The following is a 16,398-nucleotide window of genomic DNA, read 5'->3' on the forward strand; positions in this document are numbered from 1 at the left end:
GCTGCACCCCATGGCGCTATGTATCGTTGTTTATCCGTTGCCATGAAGATAGAAATGAAGATGAAGAAAGTTTTGCCCATCTCCATATTATGCTTATATGATGAGACGTAATTATATTTTTTAAATGTGATTAATATCAACCGTAAATAATAATTTGTTTTATTTTTTATTTTTTCATCTTTGTTATTATTGCAAATTTGGTATTTTAATTGATTTTTTAAGCACCGTCTCCTCATCAATTCCAACCCAGTTATTGATAAACATAAGATGAGGATAAAGTTTTTTTTAATCTAATCTAACTGAGCAAATAGTTCCAACCCTCAAAATAACCTGTGAAATTTCTCGACCATACTGGATTAAAAAATCATTTAAAATGAATGTTCCGTTAATCATATCAATTTAGGTCTACTCTACAAATCATCACACATTTCAATACCAGTCTCAAATATTCAAAACCCTATTTTTAGCCATTGTAAATAAGGCCATTATATAATAGAATGATGCTGTTAATTACAAAATCTATATTAAGGTTAGAATTATATTTTAAAGTCGACCTATTATAATATAAACCTAATAAAATAAAAATTTGAAATTTGGAATTAAACATTGTGGCTGAGCACTTGGGGATCCGTGGCGACCATTGCGTCAGTATCTACCGTATGTCCCTGTCTCGTCTAAATCTTATGCGATGGTTATTCGTGGAGGAGTCGAGCGATCGACTTGAACTCAGCAAAGAAGCAGGAACATTCTCTCGCCCAAACGCTTAACTAGATACGATAAAGAAGTTTATTGTAACATTTCCAAGAGTGATTAGTATTGATATAACTTGAGAATTGAAACAATGTCCGTTACATTTGGATTTCCTATTTTATTACACTGGTTAATTGTTTAGTTTAATAATTCAATTGTAGAATGTTCGGGTAGATTAAGGGCTTAAAATTCTGTTATTTTTTACAAATCAATAGAATTCAATAAAATCTATCGTCGCGTTGGTAGCGTCAATAACTTGCTTGGCTTGATGCTGCTAAATTTACAGTACATCGATTATTAGACTCGCTCACATCAATTTTTCCAAGCGAAACGTCTTTTCATGAATTATCGAGTCACTGACTTTACGAGTCGAATGAATATGAATTTATGCATAAGAAGTATTCAGGCCTCAGAAATAGAACATTTCTTAGGCTACGTGAACTTGTATTACGAAGACGTCTGTTTGAGGCGCATATTTTTTTTAGTACTTAAAAATGAGTATCAACTCAAGTCAACAACTGAAACCATCTGTGGAAGACGGAGCAAAAGGTCCTTCAATTGAAAAAGATGAAGACAGTACCATTTCTACTGGTCTACACAAGGCCAAATCCATGGCTAGTTATATGAGCAAAAAGGCAGACCCACGATATTGGGTGCCTCGACTATTTATTCGTCTTGGTGGCTTTTTCGTCTTAAGTGGGTACATCCTTTCTGGAGCGTTTCTCATGCAGTACCTTGAAAGTGAACACGAGCAAAAGGAAATAAGTGAAATACTGAAAGCAAGAGATGAACTTTTGGGAAGACTTTGGAACGACTCGAGACCAGAAAATACTACATACGGAGAGTGGATAGGTCCGGCATCAGAAGAAATGAAAATTTACGAAGACAAATTGTACAAATCGTTTGACCACGGAGTAACGCCTGCCAAAGAGGTTTGGCGTTTGTCAAGTTCTATTATGTTCTGTATCACAGTAATCACGACAGTTGGTAAGGAAATAAATTTATGATTTACGCAGTTCGAAATTCAATTTAAAAATGTATAAATCTTCGAAATTATCATTTTCAATAAAGAAAATAACGAAAAACACTAAATCACATAGGCGCACCCGATTTGGTGTCCAGCATGAGCTCTACCCCGCAAAGTCGAAACAGCGTTGCTGTCACATCCGTTATTGTGGCCCGGACTCTCAATTTTCAGGTTGGGGGATCGAAGCCCTCACTGTCGATTGTGTCGTTGGGCAAGATACTTATCTATGTTTGTCTCTTTCCACTGATTATGGCTACTTATGGAATTATCCTCCCCAGAGAGCTGAGGATAATTATGCGTCATCTGTTTGAGTAAATGACCGGAGGGGAATAATGTAAATCGCATACTGTAAAGGCCAGAGGCCAAAACACGATGAAACACACGATTGTTTAAAAAATATTATATATCATACTTTTAAAAAGTAAAATATTATTTAGAGATTTTTGTTTCTACTTAAAGTGGAAGTGGCAGCAACGTTGATCTGGTGAAGGCCTACACCAACGTAAACGTAAAGCATAGGCCTATTTCGTACGATAAAATAGAAAAACCTTTTTTGGGGTCAAGACCCACGGTATTTGGTGCCGACGAAGACCAACGTCTTTGGCTGGGTGGTTAATAATATTACTTGTGGACTTAGGCTGAGGGAAGGGGGACAAATTTATAAGAGTTGACGGTAAAATCCCTGTTACACAGACAAATTTATTATAGAGGAAAGAGATTTTGCAATATATTGGGAGGCAAACCTAAGCAATTTTGAATCAAAATTCAGAATATCGACGATGGTAATGACGTATTTGTATTCGTTAACGTTTTAGTAAGGTTGCCACACCTCCCTTTATCGCGCATCCACGCCCCTCCTCACTCCCTCCAAAACCACCTTATGTCCCTGTATATAATAATAGTTAAATGAAATTTTGAAAAGCGTTGTATTATTGTAAAGTGCTTACTTAAGTAACAGGCTTAAGCTAGGCTTCTTGGCAGATTGGTCTTCTCCACTACCTTCATCTTAATAATTGAGGACACATGATTTTTTTATCCCTAATTTTCCTTAATTAATTTAATTATGTTTATTTTATTATTTTATCATTTCAAATACAAAACAAAATCAAACTTATTTCACTTGCAACATTGATAAAAAAAATAAAATTTCAAAAAGTCAATTAATATAAACAGCACAAATCAATCAAAATAAGTGATAGTGTATAACTGTTATTTTGAATATTATAAATAAAGCTTACAATACGGTTATATATAATGTATATACTGTATATATATATAAATATATATATATATATATATATTATTTTATAATTTCAAATACAAAACAAAATCAAACTTATTTCACTTGCAACATTGATAAAAAAAAATAAAATTTCAAAAAGTCAATTAATATAAACAGCACAAATCAATCAAAATAAGTGATAGTGTATAACTGTTATTTTGAATATTATAAATAAAGCTTACACTACGGTTATATATAATATATATACTGTATATATATATATATATATATACATATATATATATATATATATATATATATACATCCATACATACACACACACATGTATACATATATAAAATACATATTTATGTGTTTATATGTCTATTTAGTATTACTTATTATTATAATATAAATAGTATAGGCCTATATATACAGCAGGCCTATACATAGGATATATATATATATATATTTATTTATTTATTTATTTATTTCTATGTCTCCTACAAATCAAAGTATCGTTGCAGTTTATTTTGTCTGCGTCTACTTATATATTAAATACATACGATGAGACATACGTGGATCCACATAAACAACATCGATTGAATATATATATATATATATATATATATATATATATGAAAAATATCATAATGATGATTTTCATAGTAATTGAAATGCTTATTATTTTCTATATTGCAATTTAAATTTGTATTAATTGTACATTTTCTTTGTGTTTTGTTGTTCTCGGATTCCTCACATCCGATGGAGATCCACTTTGACAGCAATTTATTTTACTTTTTGGTTATCCCGCTGGCCCTTGTGGAAAATCAGAGAGCACAACATTTGCTGCATCGATCTTGGTGTTTTCTTCGATAGTTCTTTAACTTTTTGTAATCATATTAATTTCATTGTCTCCAAAAGTAACAAATTACTTGGTTTTCTCTGGAAGCATTGCAGACATATTAACGATAGTAAGGCTTTAGTTACTTTAGTTAGACCAATCTCAAATCTTGTTGTGTTATTTTCAATTCTATTTCTCTGCATCAGTCGACTAGGTTACAACGTGTTCAAAATAAGTTTCTTAGATTTTATTCTCGCAATTTTGGTTGTTTTTTTTTTTTTTGACCCCTTTAGCTGACCGCCATAAACTTTTTGATTTAATTTTCCTTCTTTAATGTATGAATGCTATTTACGATGGAAATTTTGCCGTTAATTTTTCTCTTTCTGTACCAAAATATCAATTACGTAATCCTGTTCTTTTTTCAATACCTGGTGGGAGAGTCAACGTTACTAATCATGGGTTTATTAATCGTCTGCCTAAGTTATACAATTCTTTATGTAAAACTGATTTTTCTATTGACATTTTATGTGATTCTCTTATGTGTTTTCGTCAAAAAGTTTTGTATTTAGTATATTTAGTTATTCTTACTTATCGTAACTGTATATTCACCTGTTTATATTTAGATGTTATTATTCAATCCTGTAAAGGGTGACTTTGGTCATTGTTGGACTTTGATGAAATAAAATTTTAAAAAATAGTATACTGTATAATAAGTATATATCTGTTTTTCTAATGTTTTAGTATTTCATGTTTAAAAGTCAATAGCGTCTACCGGTACATGTTATTAATTCTGCTTAAGCCCCAGGACTATATTAGTATTTCAATTTACACAGCTAATTCTTATTTAATAGCTGAACAATAACTAGAATAATCCTGTAGGCCTATTTACATAGTAATGTATAAATACTTAGACCTACAAAACCATTGACAAGTAAAAATTAATAAAATGCTTTCCGAGGATTGTATTAGGAATTGTCAAGTACCAAACACGCCAGAGTACTGGATGGGCCAATGACACAGGACTACAACAACCGAGCCCTTTTAAATGTCACAGAATCATTGTCTTAGATCACAGGAATTCATTTATTAGTGTTACAAGTAACATCAAAATATCACGTGTATTATTATCATTATTCTTGTTCAAATGCAGTAGAAAATCACAAACACAAACAAGAAGAACCAGATTAACAACAAATATAAAGTTATGAAAGTTAGGCTTGTAAGCAGGCGTTGGAAATGACCCGTTTTATCCTATTGGATGGTCGCCAATTGATATAGGCCTAATAGTCGCTGAATGTTAAAATCGCCGAATGATGTAGACTGTAACCCCCGAATGCTAAAGTCGCCGATTGATGTAGTTGCAAAATGCTCTAGTCGCCGGCGAATGAAAAAGTCGCCGGCGCATGCCAAGTGCACCGAATGGAATGGGTCGTCGAATGGTAAAGCTTGGTTCCCACCAGGACGCAACGAAACGACGCAAACGCAACGTATCGACACAAAGTGACGCAACGCGAGGGTTTTGCGGCTTCCAATGGGAACCGACGACGCAAACTTGGCAACGCAACACAACATCGACGCTACTCAACTTTTGCGTTGTTTGCGGATCGTCTTTGCATTGTTTGCGAAAAGTTGAATCGATTCAACTTTTCGCAACGCAAGCGCCGCAACGCAAGGAAAAAGCTAATTTACGCATGCACTAACTGATGGATTTGTAGTTAGTGCTTCCTGTTTACATTTTGGCGATGAGTTATCTGTCATCTTAGACCGTCGCCAACGCCCTAGCCATCACCACTTAAATAATAATAATTATTATTATTATTATTGGCTGCTGTTATCAATGATGTTGCTGCTACTGTATTATTACTATTATTGTTTTCATAGTCTATCATATCACAGCCTAGCTTGACGGTGCTTTTGTACTGCATGGTATGCCTATCTATATAAGACTGTAAACATGTATATGCAATCTTGCCCAATCGTTCTTCAAAAACTATTTATATATTACACAGGGGTGACGCCAAGAGGGGGACCGGAGGAGGGCCCCGTTGAGGAGATATACCTCCCCCTCTCCCGTTGGCGAGAAAAACAATGTACCGGTATATAGGCCTATTAGTAGACTCTATCGATACGCATTTGAATCCCCTTAATTGTCATTTCGCCCCTGGAACACTTTCTTTTCTATTTATAGATGTGAAAATGTCATACAATTTATAAATATTTAAATTGATATGCCAAATTAATAAACTAAAATATTACCTAGTAAAATGAGGCCTAGGCGCAGTATTTAGATAATGTTATATTAATAATTAAATAAGTGTAAACTGTATATCTATTAATCGGACCTTGGCCTAATCTATATAGGCCTATAATTGTTGATTTATAATGATTGTTTTATTTTTTCCTGAGGGGAGGCCTATAATTACAGTTAATGTTAAAAAGAAAAAATCAATTAAATTTGAAGCACTATTTGTATTTATAGGCTAATACCCAGAACACAACCCAGTCCCTACCCTACAATACATTGGTTGCCCTGCGATAAATGATAATTTCATACCGGTTTTTGAAAGCTTACCATGAAAATTATTGCGTTTGCAAGGCGACAAGTGGGATCCGTATCCATTTTGTTGCGTTGCGTCACGTCAGAAGTGCAAATTCAACTTTCCGTAAAGAGGGGGATACGAAATTGCTGGATGAGCATTTCCTTACGTTGCGTTGCGTACGTTGCGTTGCGGCAGGTTTTCTGCAAATGGGAACCAAGCTTAAATGCGCAGTCGAACGCTATAGCCGCCGCTGAAGGCACTGTGGGCGTTCCATAGACACTCACCCAATCGTCGTTTGTAGACAAATTAGTGGTGACTGAGAAAAAGACTTTCGTATAACAAAGTTGATTACAAACCCGAAGAAATTTGCTTTAAATTTAATATATAATGTATGAAAATTATTTCCTTGAATCAATGGACCCTAAACTAAAGAACCCAAACATTTAATAGGAATATTCTAGAACTATTTCAAAGACTCAAGGAACAGCCTAGGCCTGATATTAAATCGTCACACGATTTTACATGTCTGCAATTACAATTGCAAAAAACAATATATAAATCTGTTTTTTTCAAATTTGATATAATTTATCTTAAAAATTACAGCCAAAATCAGTCTTTAACTAGATTTGAGCGCTTTTTCTTTATTTTTAAAAGAGTAAGAAATATTGCTGTTCATCATTAGGAGGTGAATTAAAATAGGAGGGACCTTTATAATAAAACTACTTTTAAACATTTCAGTTTTCGGCTTGGACAAATTCAAATGACCAACAGTACATTACATGAAATGACCAGCAGTACACACTTCCATTCTGTAAGTGGCGGGCCACCCGCTGTTGAATGTGAATTGAAGTAAAATAAAATACATGCTCTGACATGCTTCTGGTTTGGACTTTGGAAACTGCTGATGGTGTGAATGGGTGAGGTTTTAATACAATACGAAGTGCTTTATTTTGAATAGTTTGAATTTTGTTAGTATTGGTTATGGATTTGGCTCCCCAAACGCTACCACAGTAATCAACATGGGAAAGAAAAATTGTGTTTTAAATAAGAGTGCTGTGTGTGTTATCATATCACACCTACGCTTAAATCACTTCACTGGCTACCTATAAAACAGAGGATTGAATATAAGTTGCTAATACTAACATAAACGGATTGGCACCAGTTTATATATCAGATATGCTAATTTCTTATAACCCTCGTCCAAATTTACGGTCATTAATCAAGCTTTTATTAAATATTCCAAGGACCCATTCTTCTCACTGTGACCGAAGTTTCATTTCATATGTACCAAAGCTATGGAGCAAACTGCCTCTTAACATTCGGTCAGCTGAATGCATAAATTTAAAACTGAGCTGAAAACATATCTTTTTTATTGTGCCCATCAATAGTGGAATTTTCGGAAAATACAGAATTAAAGCGCTTCTGAATAGGGAACAAGATTTTGGCTCTTTACAAATATTTGATTTGATTGGATTATGTGTCAATGAATCTCGGGACTTGTGCTAAGAGAGTTATAGAGAGACCGAGATTTGAACTGAGGCTACGAATGTGCGAATTCCAAGTAAGTTTGTCGTCAATTGTTAAACCGAATGTAGGCAAAATGGCCCAGGTAAAAATGGCCCAGGAAAAAAATGGCCCCAATGAAAAAAATCAGTAATAGAAATGATATATTTGTTTTTAAATCTTCAAATATTTTAATACTGTAATAGCAAGAATTGAATCAAGAAATAAAAAATGGCCCCCAATTATAAAATTCATTAAATTAAATTAAATTTTAAATGCTGTAAAATACCCTGTAAATTTATAGAATAAGTTTCATTTTTTCCTTTAGAAGTAAGATCAATTTATGTGATTTTTTTTAAATTTCTTTAAAGTATTTGTTTTTTTTAACAAAATACAGTTACACAACAGATGCAAATAATACAATACAGACAATACAAACACATCAATACAGAGAGATTATCGGAAAATAATGGCCATTGAATAACATTTTTTGATAGTAGAAATAAAGGTTTTAAAAACGTTATTCCACTATTAACAAAGTAGAGGAATGACATACATACAGTACTTCAACTACCAAAATATGCAACTAATATATAACCACAAATTCACTTTTGTTAAGTATCAAATGAAATAACCTTACATGTTATAAACAATGCAAATAAACAGTAGTTAAAGCATGTGGATCAATTGTGTGTTTGAATCACAAGTTCATGTGTGGGAAGAGGAAACTCTCTTTTTCTTAAAGAAAAATAATAATTTGATGTTCATATCATCCTTGTTTTACCAATACCCGGATTGAATTTCTGAAAAATTATGGTTCCGCTTCTGTGAATTTTGCCAAAAAACAAAATTATTTCAGTAATAATAAATGCATGATTTATGTTGATTTATTAATTATATTGTTGCTATATTTTAACATTTAATTGGGAAAAAATAAAAAAATGTTATCCATGGCTTTTTTTATCTTTGAATATTTTATCTTTGAATATGTAATTCTTGCAAAAAGTAAAATTATAAATGGCAATTTATTTGATGTTAAATTCTTTTTAAAAACTAAATTATTTCAGTTAAAAAAATGCATATAATGATTTTAAAAAAATCAGAATACAGATTTTTATTAATGGGGGCCATTTTACCTACCTGTCATTTGGGCCATTTTTACCGGGGCCATTTTTTTCCTGGGCCATTCTTACCGTATACCCCACAACCAAGATGCTTATGTGTATGTACTTGTTTGAGATGAGTGCCATTTATGTGTATTAAGTATGTTACTGTGACGTAATTTATGGGCTGTACCAATAAGTATAGATTCGGTTTTGTTGGTGTTGATGAGAAGTTTGTTTGCAGTTAATCATTTGGTGAGATTTGTAAGATCATCATTTAACTTCCTTTCAATGTTAGAGATGGAAGGGTCCGAGACGTAAATATTGTATCGTCTGCGTACATATCAACAGAAGAGTGAACGAGTGACGAAAAGGAGAAGACAAATGGTTCCAGTTATTGAACCTTGGGGAATACCCATTTTCGTTAGTCTGGAGAAGGATGAGGTCTTGATAACACTTTTTGAAATCTGTTAGAAAGATAAGAGGAGAACCATTGAATAGAGAGAAGAGACAAACCATAATTAGAAAGTTTATTCATTAAAATGTCATGATGAACTAAATCTAAAGCATTACGAAGGTCGATAAAGATAGAGCCTGTAAGGTGTCCTTTGTCGATGTTGAGAAGCCAGTTTATTGAGTGTATTGGATACTGGCCCGGTCTAAATCCAGATTAGGGACAGATAAGACTGTGAGTGAAAAGGTGATGATAGAGTTGTGTGTGGAAAGACTTTTCAATGATCTTAGAGGATATAGGGAGGATAGAAATAGGACGGTAGTTATTGAGGTCTGAAGTGCTGCCACCCTTGTGAGTTGGAGTGACAGCAGCTTCTTTCCAACAGTCAGGGAGAAGATGCCTGTGGTAAGTGATAAATGAAGAATGTGAGTCAAAATAAGTGCTACCACTGATGTCGTCCAGACCAGTCGCTTTCTTGGGGCTAATCCCTTACATCTCTTTTCAGGCCTGTACGCAGGGGAGAGGGATGCAACGGGTGCGTACTCACCCCCCAATTCACCAAAGGTCCACATTTTCCGGGCTAGAAAATTCAAGACACTCTCAGAAAATCATCCACCAAAACTCTTTGACCAATCAGAGAAGTTTACAACAATGACTGCCTCTAATTTGTCTTACAAGAAATAGCTTTTAACTGCATTTATAAGTTTTTAAAGGAATTTGAGTGTTTTACCCGCCGCCTGCGTGACAACAACGCGCCACGTACAAACACGAGAATTAACTTTATTCTCGTTTATGTCTGCGAGTGCTATTTCCGGCCATCTAGGTGCTATAATCATAAATATTCTTACCTCAGCCCTTGCCATGGTGGGGCTTAGGTGTTATAGAACCCAGTGGTAGATTCAAGGGGGGACCAAGTTGACCTAGGCCCCCATAAATTTTTGAGAGTAATATAAAGAAAATGGAGAAAAAACAAAACATGCAGTAATTTATAATCAGATTTAAGTCTGAGAGCTCCATTTCCGGTGCGATAATCATAATTTTTTTATTCCTCAACTCCAACCGCGGTCAGCTGAGGTGGGTGGACTCGGGCCTCTATTTCTGTGAAACTCCATTACTCCGTTTAGATGTATTTTTTTTTTACGAGGGAGGGGATTTCCCAGACCAACATATATCTTACCTGAATCACATGCATGTTCAGATATATATGGTTTTTAAAATTGTTCTTTATCCTTTCTACGTAGACTAGTAACACAATTTTTTAAATCTTTAGCTATTCACCAGTCAAGCTCACCTTTAGTACGCTTGGATTTGGCCTTCATTCTGTCTCTTCGGTGCATTAAATCGAATATATCTGGTCTATTTTCAAGCCAACCTAGTAGATGAGATTTAAAGCGTTTAATGTAACATATGGAGCATGGTGATCACACAATTTTTTTTAACGATGCATTAAAAGAGTGTAACACATGTTTACTGTTACATCTACAGATACAACATTTACATCTTGGTATTCTTTTATATATTTCATTTTTAACATCTGATAAAAATAAATAAATGTTAAAATGTTTAAAACTTCTAAATTTCTTAATAAAATGTTCATTTTTTAAAAGTTGAAATCAAGGTCAGTTAAAATAATATCATGGTCGCTGAGACGACATGTTAAAACTAAAGTTCTCAAGTGCAACATTAGAAGTAATTATTACGTCATTAAGAGTTTTTGTTACACTTGTTGCTTCTTTTAAAAGTTGGGTTAGGTTATAATTAAGCATGACTTCTCAAAGGTTATTACAATTTGGAGATAGAAAGTCACAGTTCAGATCACCAAGAATGTTGTAGTCATTAACATGTACAATAGTGAGATAGTTACAACTAAGTTAAGATAGTTTTCTAGAAAAGGACAATAGGCCTAACATTTTCTATAATTAAAATTACTATGTTTCATATTTATAATATAATAATGATGATATTATTATCGTAACAAAGATAACGAAAACTAAAATAAAAATAATAATTATTATTATTATCATTATTATTATTATTATTATTATTAATATTATAGTAATTATAATTATATTAATAGTAGTATACGTGAATTATATATTAACGTGTGTATTATGGTTATTTACTTTAATTGTTTAAAAATGACGTAAGGTTAAACCAACGTTAATCCATAATTATCAAACAAACACGTGTATTTTTTCGTATATATATATATAGGTTTACTGCAGCATAAATTAAAACAATCAGGCTCGTCCACTTTGTACTCGGCTTATTAAACACTGAGCTTAGTAACCAATTCGAATCGATAAGTTATATATACAAATCGAAGCAAGCTCAAGGCAACGTCAATAATTAATTTCATAAATTTCTAATGTCGACAATAGGTCGATGTGTTAAAGATAGCCTTAAGTTCGTCCCTTCGTCGTACGTTACAGGAATACACCACCTCATACCTGTAAACAGGAATTGGGGGGGGGGGTTTATGGATGGTTAGACTGAACCGTCCTTTTCCAACAACTCCATCTTCCGGTACAACACCGCATCGTTTTTAAAATATTATTAATTGTTTTTAAATGTATAAATGGTTTGGCTCCCGACAATGTTGCTGACATGATTCGGCCTTATATACCCTAGTAGCCAGACCAGGTTTTGTATGCACTTTGAGGTCCAGAGAATTTGACTTCAGAAATTGGTTTAGGATGGTCCAAGAATAATTTTTGGCTTGGTAACACATTTTCAAAACGTGGCGAAAGGTCAAAAGGTCTGGGTCAAAGGTTATAGTTATAGGGTCGTCATATCTCTGCAACTACTGGTGGTAGAGAGTTAATTTGTTCTGAATATTCATGTTTCTATTTGCTGTAATGGAACATTTTGTTAAAAAATGACCGGAAATGCTGTTTCTAACCTTTGACATGTTTCAAGGTCATAGCAATAGGGTCTATCTCCGCAACCACTGGTGGTAAAGAGTTAATTGTGGTGTCAATATGTTCGGAACATTAATATTTATATTTGCTCTAATAGAAAAGTTTGCTATAAAATGACCGTAAATGCTGTTTTTGACCTTTGACATGTTTCAAATGTCATAGTTATTGAGTCCTTATTATCTCCACAACCACTGGTGGTACAGAGTTAACTTTGGTGCCAATTTGTTCGGAATACTCATGTATTTGCTCTAATAGAACATTTTACTAAAATACGACCAGAAAAGCCATTTCTGACCTTTGACATGTTTGAAGGTCATAGCCATAGAATTTTCATATCTCCAAAACCACTGGTGGTAGAGAGTTAGTTATGGTGTCAATTTGTTCTACAGATATGAAATGCCTATTTGCTTTAATTGATTATATTATTATACTATATTAGCGGGATAGTAGTTACAGAGATAAAAATCCACTGAACTCTTAGTTGGAGGTGCACTTCAGGTCGCTTTTGTATCATACATCCAATTAGACCGACTTAATTTTATTTATTTATTTATTTTTTGTAAGTGAAATCGTCTACTGACAAAATTAGAAAAAAAGTTAAACCTTGTGACATGGGTCAATGATCAGTATCGGCATATTTGTTTAAAAAAATGGTCCAATCCAATAAACAGAGACATGTGTAAATGAATAATCACTATCAAGTCTCTATCCAGCCAGTATGTGTAGGGATATGCATATGCATTGAAACATGTCAAAGGTCAGAACAGCATTTAATTTTTTAGCAAACTTTTTTTATTATTCCAAAGAGAAACATGAATGTTCCGAACAAATTGGCACCAAAATTAACTCTCTACAACCAGTGGTTGTGGCGATATGAGGATTCTGTGGCTATGACCTTCAAACATGTCAAAGGTCAGAAACGGCTCTTCCGGTCGTATTTTAGTAAAATGTTCTATTAGAGCAAATAGAAACATGCGTATTCCGACCAAATTGACACCACAATTAACTCTTTACCACCAGTGGTTGCGGAGATATAATGACCCTATTGCTACGACCTTGAAACGTGTCAAAGGTCAGAAATATCATTTCCTGTCATTTTTTTAGCAAAATGTTCTATTAGAGCAAATAGAAACATGAATGTTCTGAACAAATAAGCTCCAAAATTAACTCTCCACCACCAGTAGTTGCGGAGATATGAAGACCCTATATCTATGACCTTTGACCCTGACCTTTTGACCTTTCGCCACATTTTGAAAATGTGTTACCAAGCCAAAAATGATTCTTGGACCACCCTAAACCAATTTCTGAAGTCAAATTCTCTGGACTCAAAGTGCATACAAAACCTGGTCTGGCTACTAGAGTAATATTCCTGTTCGTAACTCGCGCTCTTGTGACAAACTATTTCTACATCAACCAAAGTCATATCACTCTTACGGGGATCGAGCTTTTAGTATTGCTGCTCCACGTCTTTGGAACGCTTTGCCTTGCTCCGTCAAACACATTAGATCTTTAAATTTGTTTAAAAAAACTTTAGAATTGCATCTCTTCACCGAGGCCTAACAACCTTGATGTTTCTCTGTTTAATTTATATTATTTATAAAAAACAAAAAAAAAACAAAAAAAAAACAAAAAAAAAACATGATATCACTTTTCTCTGTCGACGCAATGTTGCTCCGTTTGCAGTGCACGGTAGTGGAGCCCTGGGCTTATCCTGGGGTGGAAGGTGCTGATGCTCAACATACTGCCTTTGAGTATCTGCGCTAACTTATATGGGGAGCAACACTGCCTCGATGGAATAATTGGTATACAGATTTTGCTTGAAATTCTTCTGGGAATTAATATGGATTTTGTTTAATTTTGTGGTGTAATTGACACTGCGCCTTGAGCACCATTGGTGTGGAGATGTGCGCTTTATAAATCTTTATTATTATTATTATTATCATCATCATCATCATCATCATCATCATTATTATTATTATTATTATTATTATTATTATTATTATTATTATCTGATAATCTCAGGGGTGCATTTTTCCCCTTTGGAAAGTTAAAAAAAAAAAGGAAAAGAAAGAAAGAATAAAAAAAGAAAGAAAGAATTGTTCGCCTAAAACGTCTCAGACGTTATTTTCGGACAACTCTAAGCACAAAAAACGCGGGGAAATCCACCAAAAGATAACCAACTTCACCATCTGCATGCTACAATGCTAAGGACGTTCCATTGACCGTTGAATTTCAGGAACCCCTCATCATTCTTTAGAAGGCCTAGTTGTGGACCTGCCTATACATACATTTAGTCAACTTACTGCGTTTTGGTACCAATGGCGAATCTAAAATTCTTAACATGGAGGCTGATGAGGGGAGAGGGGTGTGAAGGTAAAATGGTGCTCGATGATTAAGTGAGGGGACGCTAGATCGCAAAATAAAGTGATATGAGGTGATTTTAACCACTTGAGCGTGATTTTTGTTTGCTTCTGAATTTTTTAATGGAGGCGACGGGGTTGGGGTTGGGGGGTCGCGAGCTTTTGTTACCGGACCGGTACTAAGTTGTATAATTGTATAGTCAGTTGTGACTAACATTAAATAACAAAATGACAGCAATACATCTTTTATAAAGTCAATCAATTGCGAAGTGGAAAACGAAATGTTTATGTTAGCGTTAATAGGCCAAAGACCATTTAGGCTATCTAAACACGTACAGTATGGGTAAATGATATCGTACTTTGTATATCTGCAGGTTATGGACACATTACTCCGGTGACGACATGGGGGAGAATCGCAACGATTCTATACGGCTTGGTAGGAATACCCCTACTCCTACTTGTACTATCTGATCTTGGATACTTAGCAGCATTGCCAACTAAATACATCGTATACCTATTGGCTAAAGTCAACCAGGTCCGTAAAGCCAAGATCCAGCCGATGTTCGGCAAATTGAACTTAGGAGTCTATTCCGTTGAGGTAAACCAAGGTTCTAGCTCCAAAGAAGAATCGGACAGCTATAATGTGATGAAGAACAGGCCAGAGTCACGAGTCTCGACAGGTGATTTCGCCCTACCTGATGTAGCCTCAAAAGGGACTCAAACCAGATGTGATATCGTGGAAACGGACGAATCACAACCAATCAAAAAAGTTAAAGTGAAAGATGCCGAAGTCCCGCTTACTGTCGTTATATTCGTGTTCTTTTCGTATAATTGCATTGGCGCCTATATATTTTCCCAAATGGAAGAGGGCTGGTCATTTTTTGATGGCTTTTACTTTGCTTTTATCACAGTCAGCACCATTGGATTTGGTGATCTTGTCCCAGGCGAAACAAGTGGAAATATTATTGAGGAAAACCTGAATTTGATCGTCGGTGCCCTTTATATGTTCTTCGGCATTGCCGTAATCTCAGCTTGCTTTGCCATGTCGCAGACAACACTTTACAACTACGGGATGTACATTGCAATCAAACTTCACCTTCGAAAGAAACCAGAAGAAAAAAAGTAGTACTAATAATTGTCCTGAAGAGTTTAAGAAAAATTTACATACACTGGAATAGCGTTAATTAATTCGATGTCTACGTGTTCTAACACTTTTAGCTACCGAATTCGTTTACTCACAATAATCATTCCTATTAAGTCAAGGTTAATCTATATTATACTTATTTTAAATTATATGACAGTAGCAGTTGAATCGTATTATCAATTCTTAATATGCACTCGATGAAAAACTTAGATATGAATAACAATAGTATCTACAACAATACTCTCTCCAAGTGAATATTCTGGGTACAGTATATATTTTAGTATGTATGTGTAAAACATTTAGACTTACGCACCTTTAATGCAAAATATGGTTCAAAAATACTAAATAATTAAATATTAGATTATGTCAATCACACGCATAATCATTGGTCTCTTTACTGTTCTCTGCGAGTAGCACTGTTCAATGCACATACAAATAGAGTAAAATTTATTTCCTCAAATGCAAATTGCATTTTTATGGTATTTATGCATTTATAAAGATTACCACAAGACGATTTAAAGTAACTATGT

At 34.2% G+C, this 16,398-nt stretch overlaps 1 protein-coding gene across 1 annotated transcript; it reads left to right on the forward strand.

The window, feature by feature from the left end:
* Positions 1-1,124: 1,124 nt before the first annotated feature.
* Positions 1,125-16,392, forward strand: LOC117113727 (potassium channel subfamily K member 9-like). The gene is made up of 2 exons (XM_033257165.1): positions 1,125-1,737; positions 15,099-16,392. Exons 1-2 carry the CDS (start codon positions 1,245-1,247, stop codon positions 15,848-15,850), a joined length of 1,245 nt encoding a protein of 414 aa, XP_033113056.1. The 5' UTR covers positions 1,125-1,244; the 3' UTR covers positions 15,851-16,392.
* The last annotated feature ends 6 nt before the right edge of the window (positions 16,393-16,398 follow it).

Source organism: Anneissia japonica, unplaced genomic scaffold (genome assembly GCF_011630105.1).
Source record: "Anneissia japonica isolate Jap-2015-1 unplaced genomic scaffold, ASM1163010v1 scaffold718_len1063573_cov188, whole genome shotgun sequence".
Taxonomy (NCBI): Eukaryota; Metazoa; Echinodermata; class Crinoidea; order Comatulida; family Comatulidae; genus Anneissia; species Anneissia japonica.

Bases quoted from the DNA above. Each gene is read 5' to 3' on its own strand.
- LOC117113727 (XM_033257165.1), top strand. From the start codon at position 1,245: ATGAGTATCAACTCAAGTCAACAACTGAAACCATCTGTGGAAGACGGA. The intron at 1,738-15,098 runs GTAAGGAAATAA...GTATATCTGCAG, and splicing joins CACAGTAATCACGACAGTTG to GTTATGGACACATTACTCCG.